This window comes from Ahaetulla prasina, chromosome 1 (assembly GCF_028640845.1).
Source record: "Ahaetulla prasina isolate Xishuangbanna chromosome 1, ASM2864084v1, whole genome shotgun sequence".
Lineage (NCBI taxonomy): Eukaryota > Metazoa > Chordata > Lepidosauria > Squamata > Colubridae > Ahaetulla > Ahaetulla prasina.
Window position 1 is genome coordinate 104,172,769 of NC_080539.1, and position 19,357 is coordinate 104,192,125.

The following is a 19,357-nucleotide window of genomic DNA, read 5'->3' on the forward strand; positions in this document are numbered from 1 at the left end:
ATGAGGTCTTGCTGGTGCATTTATATAATCTTGTTATGCTGCCTGGAAAGTACAGTGCTACAGGTTCTAGTTGACTGTGCAGAAGGCTGGTTACAGCTATGGCAGTATTTCTCAACCTTGGCAACTATAAGATGTGTGGACTTCAACTCCGAGAATTCCCCAGGCAGCATGGCTGGTTGAGGAATTCTGGAAGTTGAAGATCAAACATCTTAAAGAAGAAATAAATTCTATTCTATTCCATTCCATTCCATTCCATTCCATTCCATTCCATTCCATTCCATTCTATTCTATTCTATTCTATTCTCCTCTCCTCTCCTCTCCTCTCCTCTCCTCTCCTCTCCTCTCCTCTCCTCCCCTTCCCTCTACTCTTTGCTAAGATTGAGTAATACTGGTTTAGGAAGACAGTTCCTCATTACCTACCTCAATAATTTGTTTGTTGGATCACTCAGCCTTAACCTTGGGAAATATTTACAAGTGGAAACTTTTTGCAATCATTTGTATCAGTATGTAGCATCATAAACTTCCTGCCTAGCAATAACTTTTCTCATTTGTATGTATCATTAGTCCCTCATATCATTCCATTTATAACTTAACCCATCTTCTTTGGTTTATTAGTGCACATTTGGAATCAGTTATGATGGCTAAAATGACTGCTCTTACCAGAGTTTATATTCCCATTGTGCTACAAAGATACTTGACTGAAGTAAAATAGAAACCTTCCAATAACTACTTTTGTCTAAATGTTTTCAAGAATATAATTGTACTGTTTTTTCCCCGTAACAGTTATTATACAGACTTCAAAGGCCTTTATTTGTTTTTCTACCAATGACAGCAGATGAGATTAGACAACTAGATTTATGTTTCTACAAATCCTGTTTCCCTTTAAAATTATGACAGTATGTTAACAATTAAAATCAGTTGTTTTTTCTGGCTCCTAAATATTTCATTTCAGGAGCAGCTTAAATCTAAAGAAGATCTGGAGAAACATGGATTGTGTCCAGTGCACTTTGTAATTTTTCCAAAATGTATTGTAATTGAATTGTACCAAATATATCCCAAAAGATGATGACCCTGAAATCAAATCACCCACCTAGTAGACAGAAAAATACAGACATAAATACTGTGGAGTATTAACTGAGAATTGTCAATTCCAACTGAAACAGTGGTGTTGTGGTGGAGGAACAGGCTCAAACTTAATCCCTCCAAGACGGAGTGGCTGTGGATGCCGGCACCTCGGTACAGTCAGCTGCAGATGCGGCTGTCTGTCGGGGGTGAATCATTGGCCCCGATGGAGAAGGTACGCAACTTGGGCGTGCTCCTGGATGGCCGGTTGTCCTTTGAAGACCATTTGGCGACCGTCTCCAGGAGAGCATTTTATCAGGTTCGCCTGATCCGCCAGTTGCGGCCCTTCCTGGACCGGGATGCCTTATGCACAGTCACTCATGCCCTTGTTACCTCTCGCCTGGACTACTGCAATGCTCTCTACATGGGGCTCCCCTTGAAGAGCACCCGGAGACTTCAGCTAGTTCAGAATGCGGCTGCGCGGGTTATTGAGGGCGTCTCGGAGCTCCCACATAACACCTATCCTGCGCAGACTGCACTGGCTACCTGTGGTTTTCCGGGTGCGCTTCAAGGTATTGGTTACCACCTTTAAAGCGCTCCATGGCTTAGGACCGGGCTATCTACGGGACCGCCTACTGCCGGCTTCTATCTCCCATCGTCCGGTACGCTCCCACAGAGAGGGACTCCTCAGGGTGCCGTCAGCCAAACAGTGTCGACTGGCGGCCCCCAGGGGGAGGGCCTTCTCTGTGGGAGCTCCGACCCTGTGGAACGAACTTCCCCTCGGACTCCGACAATTACCTGACCTTAGGACCTTTCGCCGCGAACTTAAAACTTATTTATTTCATATGGCTGGACTAGCCTGATTTTTATTTTTATTGGATGGGTTTTTAAAATTGTGTTATTTTACAGGGGAGTATGTTTTTAACGTTTTGGGCATTTAAATCAGTTTTTTAAGGGTTGTTTTAAATTATTGTGTGTATTTATATTTTATCTGCCTGTTCACCGCCCTGAGTCCTTCGGGAGAAGGGCGGTATACAAATTAAAATATTATTATTTATTATTTATTAGTTCTATCCGGTTCAGGTGAACCGGTAGCGGCGGCTGTGGGAGTCTCCACCAACCCGCCTGAACATCATTACATCCTGTTTTTGACACTCTGCACATGTGCAGAAAGTTCTGCGCATGCACAGAGGTAGCTCATGCGAGTGGATGAGCGCCCGCACGCACAAGCTCACATTTGCGAAGTGGTAGTGAAGGTAAATGACTATCACCCCTGAACTGAAACTAATTCTTAAGATTCTCCTCAAACAAATGGCCACATCTGTCAATGTGCATGGAAATGTTTATGGATTTTTGCCATTCTGTATATATTTCAGCTTACCAGATCTGGGCTGCCAAGGTCCATCTGCTTGGACATTTGCAACCCAGAACTGATAGCCCTACAATTTCAACCGTTCTCTCTCACAATCAGAAGCCACCCTTACTTTCAAAAAGGCATTCCGTAAACACACATCATTCCTTTCCTTCTTCTATAAGAAGCCACACAAAAAGAGGAGAAAAACAAGATGGAGGTATTGAGGGTAAAAGCAGGGTTTCTCAACCTGGGCACTTTGAAGATGGGGGGACTTCAACTCCCAGAATTCTCCAGCCAACATGCCTGCTGGCTGGGTAATTCTGATAGTTGAACTCCACACATCTCCAAGCTTTCCAGTTAAGAAACACTGAGCAAGGTGTAAGAGAAAGTGATATCTGTGCTGAGAAGAGGAAAAAAGAGAAAGAGAAAGAGAAAGAGAAAGAGAAAGGGGGAATGCTAAACTAGATGGCCTGAAACTGAAGGGAAGAGGCAATGGAGAGGAGCAGAAACAGAAGAAGGAAGCCTTGTTGAAGAGTCCTAGAAAGAAGGTTAAACCCATCAATCAGTTAGCCACACCCAAGGAATGACTAAACCCATAGGCAAAGCTTCAAAGGCATCCAGCAGCGATGTCTGCAACCATTTCCTCCAGGCATTTCAATAGCTTCAATATTCCCAAGAACTAATGCCTGCGAACCCTCCCTCCAACACACAAGTAATGATAGATGAGGTGGGGGGGGGTTTTCCTCATTTTGTGAGTAATTTTGAATTTTCAAAGAATTATGTGTCTTTTTCTCCCCAAGAAATTAAAAGAACAAAATATTTCTGGAGCAGGAAAGTTTCAAATTATTGCTGTTCCAATCTTCTCTTCATTATCAAGAACATCAGAAAGGAGGCTGAGTGAAGAGGGAGGCTAAGTTCCTGAAGGACAATTTTGGAAAGAATGTCCAAAAGAACTTATCCCTTCATGTTAAATGAGGATAAATCCACACTAAAAGCTATTTTATATTCTTCATGAATGTTGACTGAGAGTGAAAATCAGAGTGAGTGAGTGAATGAGTTAGTGAGTGAGTGATGAATGTCTTGGTCACCATTCATTAATGGCTCTGCCTTTGTCAAATGTGCAATTTTTGACTAAGTTCCCTCTCAAGTGACATGTGTTCATAAGAAGAAAAAAGGTTACCTCCTTCGCCCTCCAACCAGTGAGCAAAATTTGCCTCAACAATAAATATGTTACACAAGAGTCATAATGTGGACATGAAGAATGGTCACTGAATTTTGCTTCAGTGCATTTTTATTCATTACTGGGGTATCCCCAGTCAAGAGGGCATCAGAGATACTGAGAACAAAGCTCGACCTGGTTTTTTTTTTTTATGTGGCATTGCTCATAAAAACCAAGTGGAGCTTCAATTGTGTCATTTTGGTGTCCATTTTTACCTTTTTGACCACAACATTGTTTGCTTGTTCTGAGAGAGTCAGATCTGGTCTTCCGCTACCATCCTGTGATTGACCCACTTTAACACCAGGAAAGAGATTGCTTATAATAAGTCTTCTCTTCTCTTCTCTTCTCTTCTCTTCTCTTCTCTTCTCTTCTCTTCTCTTCTCTTCTCTTCTCTTCTCTTCTCCTCTCCTCTCCTCTTCTCTTCTCTTCTCTTCTCTTCTCTCTTCTCTCTTCTCTCTTCTATTCCTATTCCTATTCTATTGTTTTCCAGAGCAGCCTGCCACTTGCTTACTAAGCATGAGTCGCAAACTAACAAGCTCCCCGCTTTGACCTTAATAAGTTAATAGTTATCGACTTTCACCTCCCTGGTGGCCTGTATCTCACTGTCAAATGGCTTAATGAAGCAAACAGCTTGTGTTACCAAGAACCATTCTCTGTGGAGTCCCTATTGTCTGCCTACAAGTGCTTTTCCTTTTCTTTAATTGTACATTCAATTTCTTTGTAATTAATCCTCCCTGGACTGGGATGAGCATTCCAAGGCATGGCAAGAGGAGTTGGGGGAGTGAGAGATTTGCCCCCATAGAGGCAACCCCTTTTGTGAGCAGATGCCATGGCATTATCTGCCATGGTTACTGCAAGTAATCTGGGAGGAATGTCCCCAATGCTGTTAAGTATTGGATTTTAATAATTAATTAATAAATAATAATAATAATTAATTAATAATTATCAATAATTAACTTTTATTAATTATAAATATCTAAATATCTTCTATTGTGTTCACCTTTTTAGATATTCAATCTATAAATACTGGATTAGCTGAGAACAACCACACACAAACACCTGGATTTTGTTATACAAAGTACTGTCTTTGTTGCAGAATGTCCTTTTCTTACTACCTTTTTGTTTTTTCAAAAATCAAAGTTAAATTCTATTAAATCTGGCTTTAAATCCATAAAGGAGTGATTTGTTTTGTTACTACCCTCAATCCTTTCTGGTTTAGAAGTTCAGTTTTTTGTTCCCTTTTGTCTTTCTTCCTTTCTATCACTTAGGTAACAGGACTAGGTGGAATGTAAGGAAGATACAGAGTGGCTTAGTCATTTTGTTAACAATTAAGAAAAAGAAATGAACTTTTATGAAATAAAAACATTTCTCAATAAATGAGATAGAGTGTACACAGCATGGCTTAATGTAATTGTACCCAGTCCTGCTTAACAGGCTAACTTTGAATTGTTCAATACAATTCATCAGGTAACATCAGGTGAGGGAGAAAAAACTCTTGTAGGTAAATGTGTAAGGTACACATTAAGCAATAAAACTGATCTACAGATACAATATGTTTAATAGTAGTAGCCGAAAAGAAAGACTGCACTATCACAGAATGACACTAGCCTCCTACATATACACAAATATCTTTGTATTCGTCTGTGATGTCCTACATAGTATTGTAATAGATTCTCCATTAATTTATAATACGTGAGGGAAACAGCTCATGCCCATCTCTATAATAGATATTATTGTCAGGTTACCCAAAGGTAGCCAGGCTAGATTAGCTAACACAATACAGAATGTCTGTTTATTCAATGTTTAACATCTGTAATTAATTGGCATCAATTTAAGAAAGAGCAACAGCTCTGCCATTTCATTCTAGTGGGGAGAAAAATTCCACTGATTCTGAATTCATTTATCCAATATTCTTTGACAGCAAACTAATTTTTTGTTCGCAGACTAATAACGTTATTCCTTTCTGGCATCATCTGGCAACCAAGGAAAGATGAGGACCTAAAGTATAAAGAAGAACAACAACAGAAACAGCTAATAAGAATCCCATGATTCCAGATTAGAAAAAGTAGGAGAGGTATACGTATAAAATATTCCATTTATCCTCACTGGTGAAATAAAGAAACAGTACAGGAGGCCATAAACCAAGGAATTTCAGGATCTGTTGTATGATACTATTTTAGCATTTCTTCTAGATTTAACATCTAAATTTATAGGGATTGGAAACAGCACTTCTGGAGTTCCCTTACATCCACTTTTACTGTTTATCCTGCCAGGGGCCAGCAAAACTATGGCTAATAAGACTGTGACAAATAAGACTGCAGTAGGTGGGGCCAAAACAGCAAACCTAAATTTTGTAGACAGTCCCCGTGTCTACAAATATTTTGATTCCAGCCACTTCAAAGATCTGCAAATGAGCAGCTGGATACAAAAAAGCCCAATGTCTAAGAAAATAAATGGTAGTGTTCCAGAAAATATAAACAAAATAAAAAAGAAATGAAAATGTCAATGTTCAAAACACATGATCAGACAAAAAAAATCGGAAATTCTACTTAATCTTAAAATCTTGAAAAACATGACACTCCAGTGAAAGTTAGAGTATGTGTTTCATATTCTTTGGATTCCAGCCACATGGAAGCCTCTGAGGCTAACTGTGTCTCTCTTTTATGTATTTTGCTTACTGCTTGTATTTTTTTCACTTTGTATAATATGGAAAGTGAAATGGAATAATATTAAGTAAGCATACAAATTTATATAGGTATAAAAATTGTAATTACAGTAATGACTGGTAGTTGCTGCAAACTTTAATGAGAAATATTCTTGAACAACTTTTCAAGCTGTAAGCCATACCAGTTTGTCATCCTCCACAATGCTTAGCACGTCATGTCTCTGAGCTGACTTATGGCACCCTGGCTTGTTCCAGTTTTTCTCTCCTTTTTAAGAAGACATTAGACAACCACTTGTCTGAACTGGTAGAGGGTCTCCTGCTTGAGTACATGGTTGGACTAGAAGACCTACAAGGTCCCTTCCAAGTCTGCCATTTCTTTTAAAGCTTTTTAAAAATCCTCCTATAAATTTTGAGCTTTTTCCAAGTCCACTGATGCCTATTTGGTTTGGACTGAGCTGTTTTGGCTATAAAGACATCCATGTTTTGAGACTATTAAAATATAGAATTAATAATGGCTGATAATATGAAATTGTGGGCATTTACAATACATAAAAGCACTATTTTATTTTTATACCAATTTCCAGCAGAAAGTTCAGCATGAATCTGTTTTGATAAGTGAGGTCAGCCCAGCTATGATCATTAGGAATAGATTTTATATTCTACGGTTCTTGATTTATATCATTCCATTAACTGGCCCACAAATATCCTTCATCTTGAGTGAAGAAGCAGTTCAAAATTTTACTGCTGGTCAAGGATTTTATCATATTGTAAATCAACACGATTACCTATTAAGATATGCTGCTTTTCCAAACCAGCTGTGCTACTTCTTGATTTCTTGACCTCTTTCCAGCAAGAAAAACAAATCAATAAAAGGAGACAACTTCAAACATAAAGGAAGAGACATCAGTTAGATAATAGTTCAGCTCAACCTTATTTGTTTAATTTTTTTTAAAAAAACCAAAAGATACAGTAGGAATTTCCTGTAGAGAAGAAAAAGAGTGCCAAAGCTTGACAAAAGAGAATGATAAGAAAACACACACACACACAGACACGCACATACACGCACACACCATAAATCCTCAGCATTTTAAGGCTGCGACTGAAAATAAGATGAAATGAGACAAAGTGAGAGTTTATTTCACAATCTAGAGGATAAAAAAGAGAAGGGACACCTGAAATGTGCAGTGAAGGTGCCAAGTGTTTGAAAGCAGTTCTTCAGACAGAGAGGAGCTGCAACCCAAACATGTCATGGAAGGAGTTACAATTGTTTGAGGGAACTAAGAGAAACACAAGCAACAGCTTCTGTATTGGGCAAACCTGTTGCTATGGCTACCTATCCTACCAAAGCCCAGAGCTTGTTTGGAATCACAATTCATGCTGCTTCCATGAGGTAACTGTACAAAAAGTTATTTAAAAGAGCTCCCACTTTTTTTAAAAAATAAGAAACAAAGTATGAATATTCATCCATTGTATCATTACATAGAGTTGAATTAAAACATTCATAGTTCGGGGAGGGGGGGGGACCAAGAGAAAGGAAAGGTCCATATACTGTTCTGAAGTCTTTAAAGAAAGCTTAAAAAAGATTTTATTTTACATTAGAGACACATGATCAAAAGATGCAGCTTCCAGCATCAATATTGTTGTTGTAATTCGTGCCAACTGAGACAATTATCCTCCTAATACTCCATGAGTATTATTGCCCTATTATCTTGAAGTTGCTAACAGAGGTGCAGTTAGGACAGAAATGATTACAATTGGTGCCCTGTAGAAACTTGGGGAGAGGCATTTTTAGCAAACCTATCATTCATCTACTCCACAGCAAAATTATCCTGAAGGATTTTCTGATTGCAATCGCCTCATCCTTTGGAGATGGATGAGGAGGGATCATCAGTTCATCAATCATGAAGATCATCGATCATCCAGTATAGTTCTGCTTGTACTGCTGTTCCTCCTATGAAGTCCAGTATTTCCTTCTCAAATTCATTTCATTCAATCCATTGCTGACCTTCAACCGTTCACTCATTCACTGACAGTGCAACTCACTGGTTGATTATGCTTGCCCTCAACCTCACTCATTGTAAGCACACATGTACACACAAAGAAAGCCACACCAGTGTTTCAGAATCTAAAATCAGAGCTCATCACAAAATCCATCAAATTTTCAAATTGCCTCCAAATCTTTCTGAAACAATTCAAGGGCACCTGATGTGATTCAACTAGAACAGATTAAACTACATAAACTGTGAACCTTGTTTCACTCCTTCAAGCTCGTACAACCCCATTCTGTCTCCCATTGCTGCCTTCTTTTCATATGTGTGTGCAAAACTGTATGATAGTATATATATATATAAAAAACAAAGAATGTTTCTCTTTTTTGTTCATGAGGCCTTTGAACTATGGTGCTTGAGAAGACTCCTGAGAGTCCATTGGACTGCAAGGTGATCAAACTGGTCAGTCCTAGAGGAAATCAACCCTGATTGTTCTTTAGGAGGCCAGATCCTGAAGATGAAACTCAAATACTTTGGCGACCTAATGAGAAGGAAGGACTCCCTGGAGAAGATGCTGGGAAATGCCTAATGCTGGGAAATATTGAGAGTAAAAGAAGAAAGGGACAATAGAGAATGAGGTATCTGGATGGAGTCACTGAAGCAGTAGGCACGAGCTTACATGAACTCCAGAGGATGGTAGAGGACAGGAAGGCCTGGAGGAACGTTGTCCATGGGGTTGCGATGCGTCAGACATGACTTCGTAACTAGCAACAACAATTTATTTTAAACCTGGGAATCAAATGTTATTATTATTAAAATTACATTAAAGTAATAATCTTAATATATTATTCTAATTTAATGTTTCTCCTATCTGTATCTTACATCTTTTTATGCTCTCTTTTGCTCTGTGGCCTTCAGCAAGGTACTCAAAGACTGTTGAAACCGTTGTGGGTTTTTTTTCTTTAAAAAAAACAACACACAGATCCAGGAAAGTACAGACCAATCAGTCTCAATACCTAGGAAGATCCTGAAAAGATAATCAAATATGTGGACACCTAGAAGCAAGCAAAGTTATAACCAGAAGCCAATGTGAGTTGTCAAAAACAGACCATGTCAAACAAATCTTATTTGATTCTTTGACAAAATGATTAAATTAGTGGACCAACAAAATGCTGAGGATTTGGATTTCAGTAAGGCATTTGACAATTTAGATTACAATTTACTTCTTGGTAAATTACAAAAAGTGAGATAGACTGCATCACCACCAGATGAATTTGTAACTGGCTGACCAACCACACTCAATATGTAGAGAACTATATCTATATGGAGGGAAGTAAGCACTGGGGTACCTCAGGGTTCTGCCTTGGGCCCAGTACTCTTCAATATCCTCATAAATGATTTTTATGTGTGAATAGAAGGGGAACTCAATAAATATGCAGTCGACACCAAGCTGGCAGGAGTAGACAACACCCCAAAAGGCTCAAGATCCAGAAGGCTCTCTACAGACTTGAACACTGAGCCCTATCTAACAAAATCAAATTCAATGGAGAGAAAAGTAAGGTTTTACAGTTAGGCAAGAAAAACCAAATGTACAGGTACAGATTAGATGAAACCTGCCTCAATAGTAATAACTGTGAGAGGGATCTTGGAATCCTAGTGAACAATCACTTAAATATGAATCAGTAGTGTGTTGCACCCACCAAAAAAGCCAATGCAATCCTAGGTTGTGTTAACAGAGGGATAGAATCAAGATCTCATAAAGTGTTTGTACTGCTTTATAATGCCTGGTAAGATCACACTTGGAATACTGCATCCAGTTTTGGTTACCACATTATAAAAAAGATGTTGAGACTTTGGAAAGAATGCAGAGAAGAGCAACAAAGGTGATTGGAGGCTGAAGGCTAAAACATATGAAGAACAGATGTACGAATTGGGTATGTCTAGTCTAATGAAAAGAAGGACTAGGGGTGACATGATAGCAGTGTTGCAATATTTGAGGTGCTGCCACAAAGGGGGGGGGGTCAACCTATTTTCCAAATCACCAGAAGGCAAGACAAGAAGCAACGGATGGAAAATAATTGCAAAGGAGAGAGGGAACTTAGAACTAAGGACAAAATTCCTGACAGTGAGAACAATTAACCAGTAGAACAGTTTGCTTTCAGAAGTTGTGTGTGCTCCATCACTTGAGGCTTTTAAGAAGAGATTGGACAGCCATTTGTTTGAAATGGTATAGGATCTCCTCCTTGAGCAGGGTTTGGACTGGAAGACAGCCAAGCTCCCTTCCAACTCTGTTGTTCTGTTAACTCAATAATAGCTTAGAATTTTATTGTATAGCACTTCTCCAGAAGTTTAATGTAGATCAAAGTATTCCATTACTCCTTTCTTCCTTCATGTACATTTTCTTCTTTGGTGATTTATAATTGGTACATCATACTAGACAATGATCTATCTTGTGATGAAAAAAATATTGGTCAGCCTTGTTCTGATTCTTTTGTTTATTTAAAACATTTATATGGCTCCCCATCTTATATAAAATTATTCTGGATGGCCAATATTAACTGAGTAAATGATAAAGACAAAAAAAAATTAAAAACTGCTTTTAAACCACAAAGGACCACAACAATCCCATCTCAGAACCACAAAGGCTGGGTTCCCCTCTACTCCTGACCCAATGCCTTTCAGAAAGCAAGTAGAATAGGGATCACCTGTAATTCACAGGGAGGCTATTCCAAAAGGTAGATGAGCTGCAGAAAAGGCCTCACTGCCTAGGTCCCACCATATGACAACATGAAAAAAAGGACTTGGAGTGAGCCCATGTTATCCAGTCTAGTCGGATGGGTAGATATCCTCAGGGAGAGCCAAATCCAAAATAAACCTGGCCCTGTGACATACTGGTAGTGCTCAACTTACAACATTCATTCAGGTTTCATAACCAATAGTCAGAAACACAGTATCAAGTTTCTAAGTAAGCTGAAGATTTGATATAATCAATAATACTCATGTATATTCATTATTTGTGTCAGTATCAGTTAATACTACAAGCAATGATACAGTCAGAAGAATTATGGCTCCCAACCAACCTCATTAAAATGCAGATATTCTTAAATAAGTGGCTCATTTAATCGTGTTTCACCTTATGTATAACAAAACCCAGTTTATAGAGAATGGATGCCACTTACCTAGCATGCGAACACATCTGGCATTCTGCTCTGGGCTATCAAATGAGATTTCTCCACACCGCTGAAAAAAAGGGGAACATATTCAATACAAGACAAGGCAGAGACATCTTTAATCTACAGCATGTTGCTTTTGTTTTTCACATGACACTTCATAAAATGTTAAGAAACAAATGCCACAAGTTTCTTTGTAATAAGATCATTTATGAGTTATGAGAAAATGATTGGTATTTCGGAATGGTGGAAGATAAAATAAACTCTCAATAAATTATTCTGATTTTTAGTAAGTTGTAAACAATAAATTCCAATCTGGAAGTATCGATGGGATTAATCCCCTCGTTTTGTATATAGATGACCATTGATTAGAAAGTCTAATGTCTCCATGTGATACTTTGAGTAGCTACAAGTTTAATAAGGTATTTCCTTGCAAATATTGTTTATGTGTGCTGTGGAACTACAATGCATATTAGACTTCTGTTCCCCAAATGACTTTGCTATCAAGAAATTATTTGACACTGATAGAGAAGTATATGTAAGTTTCCTCAAGATATTGTGATCATATATGATTTGTAATAAGCAACATTGCACCAATATATTCTGTGGAAGCATCTGTAACACAAAGGGATCATATAACCACGAACCCCTATTATTATGTATGAAAGCTGTTTTTGGATGGATGGATGGATGGAGAGAGATAGACAGACAGACAGACATGAAATTGCCTTGAGTTCATACTTGTGCATGTATACACACACACACACACACACTCAGAGAAAGAGCTTCATATAAAACAGAAAAAATGACAAGTTATATGCAACCTGCTAAATTGGTAAACAAATTTCTGTCCCATCAATTCTCCCTAATGAAACAATACAAAAAGTGTTACGGTCATTTCTCTTGCATACTTGTTTCATCAGTTTCCATATTAGATTATAGTTTGATTTGAAAGTCCAAATCGAGATTAGTCACCCGGGAAACAACAGAGTTGGAAGGGACCTTGGCTTTATGTAAACAAAAAGTAGTTGCAAAAACATTGAGTTTCCAAAAATGTTGGAAGTTCTAGGATGATAATGCTGAACATTTTTCTGGACTTCCCTTGGAGTTGGGGCGGGGGGGTAAACCCTCAGCAAGTTATAGGAGTCATGGTTCTACACTGATGAGATCATTCAGTATTTTCTAAGAATGCAATATATTTTATTCTGGTTTACCACAGGAGGAAATTGGCTACAAAGTGCAACACTGTTTGGTTAAGAAAATCATTTTTTCCTTTCCTTATTTCACAGTATTTAATAAGCCTCTTCATTTGTACTTCTAAAAAAAATTAATAAGCAGAAAATGCCCTAGTATAGAAGACCTATATTAAAAATAGATACTCAGGACTGAAATGATGCTAAAATATTATATATTGCACACCATAAAAGTTATCTACAATGTATAAACGTACTTCATGTTATAAAATGTTAGGCTCAACTACATATAGTGATTTCGAGGACTTTAAAGATTAATATTTGATTGAAACTAGAATTTTTTATTTTATTTATTCATTTATTTTATTTGTATTTTTCATCAAGCATGTATTTGTCGTGAAACACTGTTTTTCTACATAATAATTGCAGCAGGATTATTGTACTGTATGCCTGAAGTTGGAAAGATTTGGCACTACCTACAACAGAAGAATGGCCGGTGAAAATGACAATTAGCCATTTCAGCAAGTTCTGTCATTTTCACCAACCATTCCTCTATTGGAGGTATTGACTTGTTTGATAAGAGAAAAGACAATATCTACATTTATTGGTGACTGGAAACTCCCTATGAATTTTTTGCCTAAAACAAAAAAATGATGAACTTATGATTTATGGTTTTGCATGAGCAGGGGGTTGGACTAGATGATCTCTAAGGAACCTTCCAAGTCTGTTACTGTTTACTGTTTAGCTAGACTATGCAAAGAAGAGAGTCATAAAATATCCTTAGTTAAAATATAAATATACTTATAACTACTAAGAAGAAAGTCAGAAGACTTCCCTTCCTTCCTTCCTTCCTTCCCTCCCTCCCTCCCTCAGTCTTTTTACTTTATCTTCTTCCTTTTTTGCACTTTTTGTTTCTCTTTTTCTCTTTCTAACTTAGTTTGCATTAATTCTTATTGCTGTTAAAACTTAATAAAAATTACGTATATATAAAACAAGAGGAGGACAATATATATTGCAAATATACATTGAATTGCCTCAGAATATCTGTGCAGTTTCCCATGAAAGAATAAGTGAAAATGAAAAAGAACCGAATGTTTTGGGGGGGAAATATTTTATGCAATGGAAAGAAAGTTTGTCCCACACCACCCATCTCTTTACCTTTTACTTTGGAAGGTAATCTTAGATTCACAAGAAAATAGTGTAATGGAAGCAGATAGCATCTGTTTAGCATCTATATGAAAATATTAGGTGAGGAGATAATCCATCAATATTCTGTTGATACCAATTGTACAAACTGACTCCAGACAGGCCAAGTGATTCTGTCAATGTTCTGCCCAGTGGTGAAATCCAAATTTTTTTTATTACCGGTTTTGTGGGCGTGGCTTGGTGGGCGTGGCAGGGGAAGGATACTACAAAATCTCCATTCCCACCCCACTCCAGGGGAAGGATACTGCAAAATTCCCATTCCCTCCCCACTCCTGGGGAAAGATGTTGCAAAATCTCCATTCCCAGAGGTGGTATTTGCTGGTTCTTCGAATTATTTCAAAATTTCCACTACCGGTTCTCCGAACTGCTCAAAATTTCTGCTACCGGTTCTCCAGAACCTGTCAGAACCTGCTGGATTTCACCCCTGGTTCTGCCCCAATGCCTGCTCCATAAGTTTGGATGGGGAGAAACAGATTCAATCTCAGTCCTGCCGTGATCCTTTGGCCGATGTTCATTTGTTGCATTTTACATTTATTTGTTTGAGACTAATGTAGTGGTAAATAATGCTGTTATTTCTAGTAATTTTTATTTGATATTTAATGATCAAGTTTGAACAATAAAGATAGAAAGCGAAATATAAATGTAAAAGGAAGGAGTTTAAGGGTTAAGTTTGTCATGGATATATTGTTATTTCTGATAACCCTTAATGATTTCTGTTAATTAAGATGGAGTGATGAGGCTTTAAAAAAATTGTTTATAAGGAATGGGGTGTGATAGAGGATGAAGAAATGATTAATTGCATTTTAAGAGACGGTGACAAGTTTTCTTTTCCTTTTTGTATTTTTATATTTTGTAGTTTGTATTAGTTTTAGTTGTATAATATAATTTAAATAAAATTATTTTTTTTTTTAAAGAATTTGATTCTGGACATGTATACCCTCTGCTTACTACAGGTAGTCCTCAACCTACAACGGTAATGGAGCCTGCCCTTTATGGTTGCAAGTGGTGACAACTTGTAAGTCAGACAGCCTTGCTTAATGATACCTACTTCCTACTATTCCTGATGCCACCATCAAATGAACACAAGGGTTGTTAAGTGAGGATGGGCTAAATCCTGGGCGGGGGAGACCGCCACCAAGCCAAGTCCATATAGTAGGCAGACAAGAAGCAAGAAGCTTGCAAAGCCAAATGTAGTCCCATAGGAGGGAAGAGCCCAGCTAGATTAGGACCTAGAGTAGGGGTGTCAAACTCTTGGCCTGGGGCTCGAATCCGGCCCGTGGAGTACTTAGATTTGGCCCAGAGGGTGTCCTGGAAATAGTGAAGGACTGTACCAGGTTGCTTCTGCCAGCACAGGTTTTTGCTGCCTATCTGACTGCCTTTAGTACCCAGCTTCTGACTGTCTTGAATATACTTGAAAATTTCTTCCAGATATTATTTTGCAACATAATGAAAATAGCAAGAAGTGAAGAAGCACTGAAAGGATCTGTTGGCTCTAATGCCCAAATAAAAATTAACTAAAAGATTTGGCCCTCCAATAATTCAACAATGCAACACAACATGATCTCACTCTGATTTTTTTGCTCTAGTTTGATCCTGAGAAGATAGGAATGATTTTACCTTAGTTAATGGCCAAAAGAGAAATGATTATCAAATCCAGCCAAAATCTCTAGAGGCCTGGTTGATAGTAAGTTCTGAAACACTTTGATCAAGCAGAATGGGTTTGATTTCATGGGACTTTCTCTCTCTAGATTAAGGTGACCAATCATCCTCCTTTAGGGAGGACAGTTCTTCTTTTGTAAGTTCTTCCTCTCTTGAAAAGTATCCTCCTACATGTCCTCTTTGATATTTGAAGACTAATCGGTAAATCTCTGTATTCGATAGATGCCGATCCGATCCGTTGCGTGTGATGTGACGTATTTGTATTTGACATGATTCATCAAGGCTTGGTACAGTGCGGCGAGATGCGATTATGAGACGCATGCGCTCCGCACAAGACAATTGTTTTGAGTGTGCCGCGCGCAAGAGTGCACGAGTGTAAGTGGCTTTGTTAACTTCTTACCAAAATACGACATGGCACACACACACACATGCATTAGACTCACTTCTTTCTCAGTGAATCTTCAATCATACACAGGTGAGCACAATAATTCACATTTTATTAATTCATTAATAATTGGATTAATTCATTTATTAATTCAATAATTTCCAAATATGTATAATTTTATTTACAAGTTTATTGTTATTGTTTCAGTTTTAATAATTAATTTTATTTATTCAATTGCTAATGATTTTTGGAAAAGTGAGAAATCGAGATTGAATGTTGATACTCTAGCTGCAGCACTTGCCGTAAAATTCAATATGAAGGATATTTCTTGTTCAGATATTTCCAATATATTGTTAGAAGATGATGCATTGACAAAAAATATTCATTCAATGGAAAAGTACTCATTTAAATAATTAATAGGCATGTAAGCATAATTACAATATAAAATGTTATTGTTACAAATGTTTTTTATTATGCATTTATCATATTATAGTGTATTCTGTATTATTGTTGCAATGAATAAAATGTTCTTTTATTTACAATATTTTTTTCTTCAATTTATTTGTGTCCTCCTTCTCATTGTAAAAAAGTTGGTCACCTTACTATAGATAGGATACTGATGTTTGGAAACTTCTCACATTACTGCCAATTTCTATGTAATTAGATTGCAAGCATTAGTATTTATTATTTATTAAGATTTTTTAATGTTTGCAGAAATGGAAATGGAAATCACCAGTAAGGAAGGCACTTTGCTTAAGAATGGCTTGGAAAAGTGGGGGAATGGACAATATTTTGAGCCAATCCCTTTTCAAACTTAACACTTTAGAAGGCTACTGTACCTAAACAAAACAAAAAAAATCTAAAATATAATGATTTTTTTTTATGTGGTGACAAGCAACAACTGATCAGAAAAAGAAACAGATGACCCTCATCCTACACGAAGGCCAAATTGCACACTATATATATTAGCAGCCCAGACTCAGAATTTTACACTGCAAAAATCTATGCTATTCTGATGAAGCCACATCTGCTATCCTGAATCAAATCTCTAATCATCTTTTTCTTGCTTTTTTTAAAAAATCTCATCACACTTACTGAGATTCTTCTGGTTTTTTGCCTAAGGCCACCAATTTAAACAAACTGCACCAACATCTATAAATAACAGAAATTCAACAAGCTGTATACAGTAGCATCCAGATCTTCTCTATAAATATTTGCAGGATGCCTGCATGTGACCAAATGGGCAATTTACGTTGAACAGAAGAGTATTTGTGAAGAACTCATTGCACCTCCAGCCTAAGATGTTCTAGCATGTGAAACTAACAATCAAATATTATTTTATTCCTCTCATTTTCAACATGGTAAACCAGCCCAAGGAATTTAGTAACTGAAATGAAAAGTGAAAATCTGAGAATTGAAAAATGTAATGCATTCCTAAAAGATTCTCATGAAACCACAAAATAGTGAAAGTGGTATTTTTGCAAGAAGGGAGTTTGCATTTTGCCAATGCTGATTATAATCATCTGAATGTTGCTGAAACTGAAGGCATTTAGTAATCTCCCTAAATTGTGTCTGCTGTAAAAGAAGCATATACTGTATGCCTGCTTTCCTGAAAATTGGAATACCAAGTCACTTTGTTTAGTTTAAATGAGAAGAATAACTAAAATTGGGAAAGCGTAGAAAGTGTAGTGTTCTTCCCCAAAATAACACCCAAAATTGGTTAACTCAATTACCAACTTTTCATAAAAAAAAGACGTGCAACATATGTTTGAATATTCTTTTTATCAGCGTAAAAGAATAAATGTTGCCATATGCAAACCTGTGAGAATGTGTTTTTATTTTTTTTCTAGCTCTTCTTTAAAAAATAAACAGAAGACAGCATTTACCTCCCCTTTAAACATCCAACATGATTAAATTCTTCAAAGGAAGGAAGACAAGACACCTTCAATAATTCAACAGGTAAGAATATTTGCTTTACTCCCTCTGATAAATAAACTGTGTTTGCCAACTAAGTATTATATTTTTTTTTATTTTTCTTAAAAAAATCTAGTGCAGTTGTGTATGGTCCCAAAAGTTTACAATATAACTTTTACATATTTTTTAAATTATTTAAACATTTAGAGACTTTTAAAAGAATGTTGCTCCCAATTTATACACCTAACCTAAGAGCACAAGACCAACTCAGCTAAATAAAGACTCTGTTCAGCTTTTGTTCTTCACAGCGGCCAACTGAATGTGTGTTTTAAGGTGAAGAATCACTGATAGACTTGGTCTCTGTTCATTTACCCAATTCACTTCTTATGTCCTCCAAATTAATTGGGATTTTTAATTGGGATTTATTTATTCATTCAATTTAGATCCTAATTACAGAAATGGAACTGAAAGCTATAGCTACAGCTCCATTCTGAATGCCACTCAAGTCATATTCTCCTACTTTAAAATCAAGTCTCCAGTGATAGTTGACATTTGCTGGTAACTTGAAGGAACTAACACAAACTAGTTTCATCACATTCATCTGCTTGATCAAAATAGAATAGAATTTTATTGGCCAAGTGTGATTGGACACACAAGGAATTTGTCTTGGTGCATATGCTCTCAGTGTACATAAAAGAAAAGATACCTTCATCAAGGTACAACATTTACAACACAATTGATGGTCAATATATCAATATAAATCATAAGGATTGCCAGCAACAAGTTATAGTCATACAGTCATAAGTGGAAAGAGATTGGTGATGGGAACTATGAAACGATTAATAGTAGTGCAGATTCAGTAAATAGTCTGACAGTGTTGAGGGATTTATTTGTTTAGCAGAGTGATGGCCTCCGGGAAAAAACTGTTCTTGTGTCTAGTTGTTCTGGTGTGCAGTGCTCTATAGCGTCGTTTTGAGGGTAGGAGTTGAAACAGTTTATGTCCAGGATGCGAGGGATCTGCAAATATTTTCACGGCCCTCTTCTTGATTCGTGCAGTATACAGGTCCTCAATGGAAGGCAGGTTGGTAGCAATTATTTTTTCTGCAGTTCTAATTATCCTCTGAAGTCTGTGTTTTTCTTGTTGGGTTGCAGAACCGAACCAGACAGTTATAGAGGTGCAAATGACAGACTCAATAATTCCTCTGTAGAATTGGATCAGCAGCTCCTTGGGCAGTTTGAGCTTACTGAGTTGGCGCAGAAAGAACATTCTCTGTTGTCCTTTTTTAATGATGTTTTTGATGTTAGCTGTCCATTTGAGATCTTGCGATATGATAGAACCCAGAAATTTGAAGGTTTCTACTGTTGATACTGTGTTGTCAAGTATTGTGAGAGGTGGAAGTATGGAAGGGTTTCTCCTAAAGTCTACCACCATTTCTACGGTTTTGAGTGTGTTCAGTTCCAGATTGTTTTGGTTGCACCACAAGGCTAGTCGTTGACCTCTCGTCTATATGCGGATTCGTCATTGTCTCGAATGAGACCAAT

The 19,357-nt window shown here is 37.3% G+C and overlaps 1 protein-coding gene across 6 annotated transcripts in view; it reads right to left on the reverse strand.

Moving 5' to 3' along the window:
- Window positions 1-19,357, reverse strand: part of PDE7B (phosphodiesterase 7B) — a 243,017-nt gene that overhangs the window by 95,304 nt on the left and 128,356 nt on the right. For all 6 annotated transcript variants that reach the window (XM_058171300.1, XM_058171260.1, XM_058171253.1 and 3 more), the window contains exon 2: window positions 11,468-11,528. In XM_058171300.1, the coding sequence (XP_058027283.1) occupies window positions 11,468-11,474 (7 nt within the window). In that variant the 5' untranslated portion in view covers window positions 11,475-11,528. The remainder of the gene's footprint in view (window positions 1-11,467; window positions 11,529-19,357) is intronic.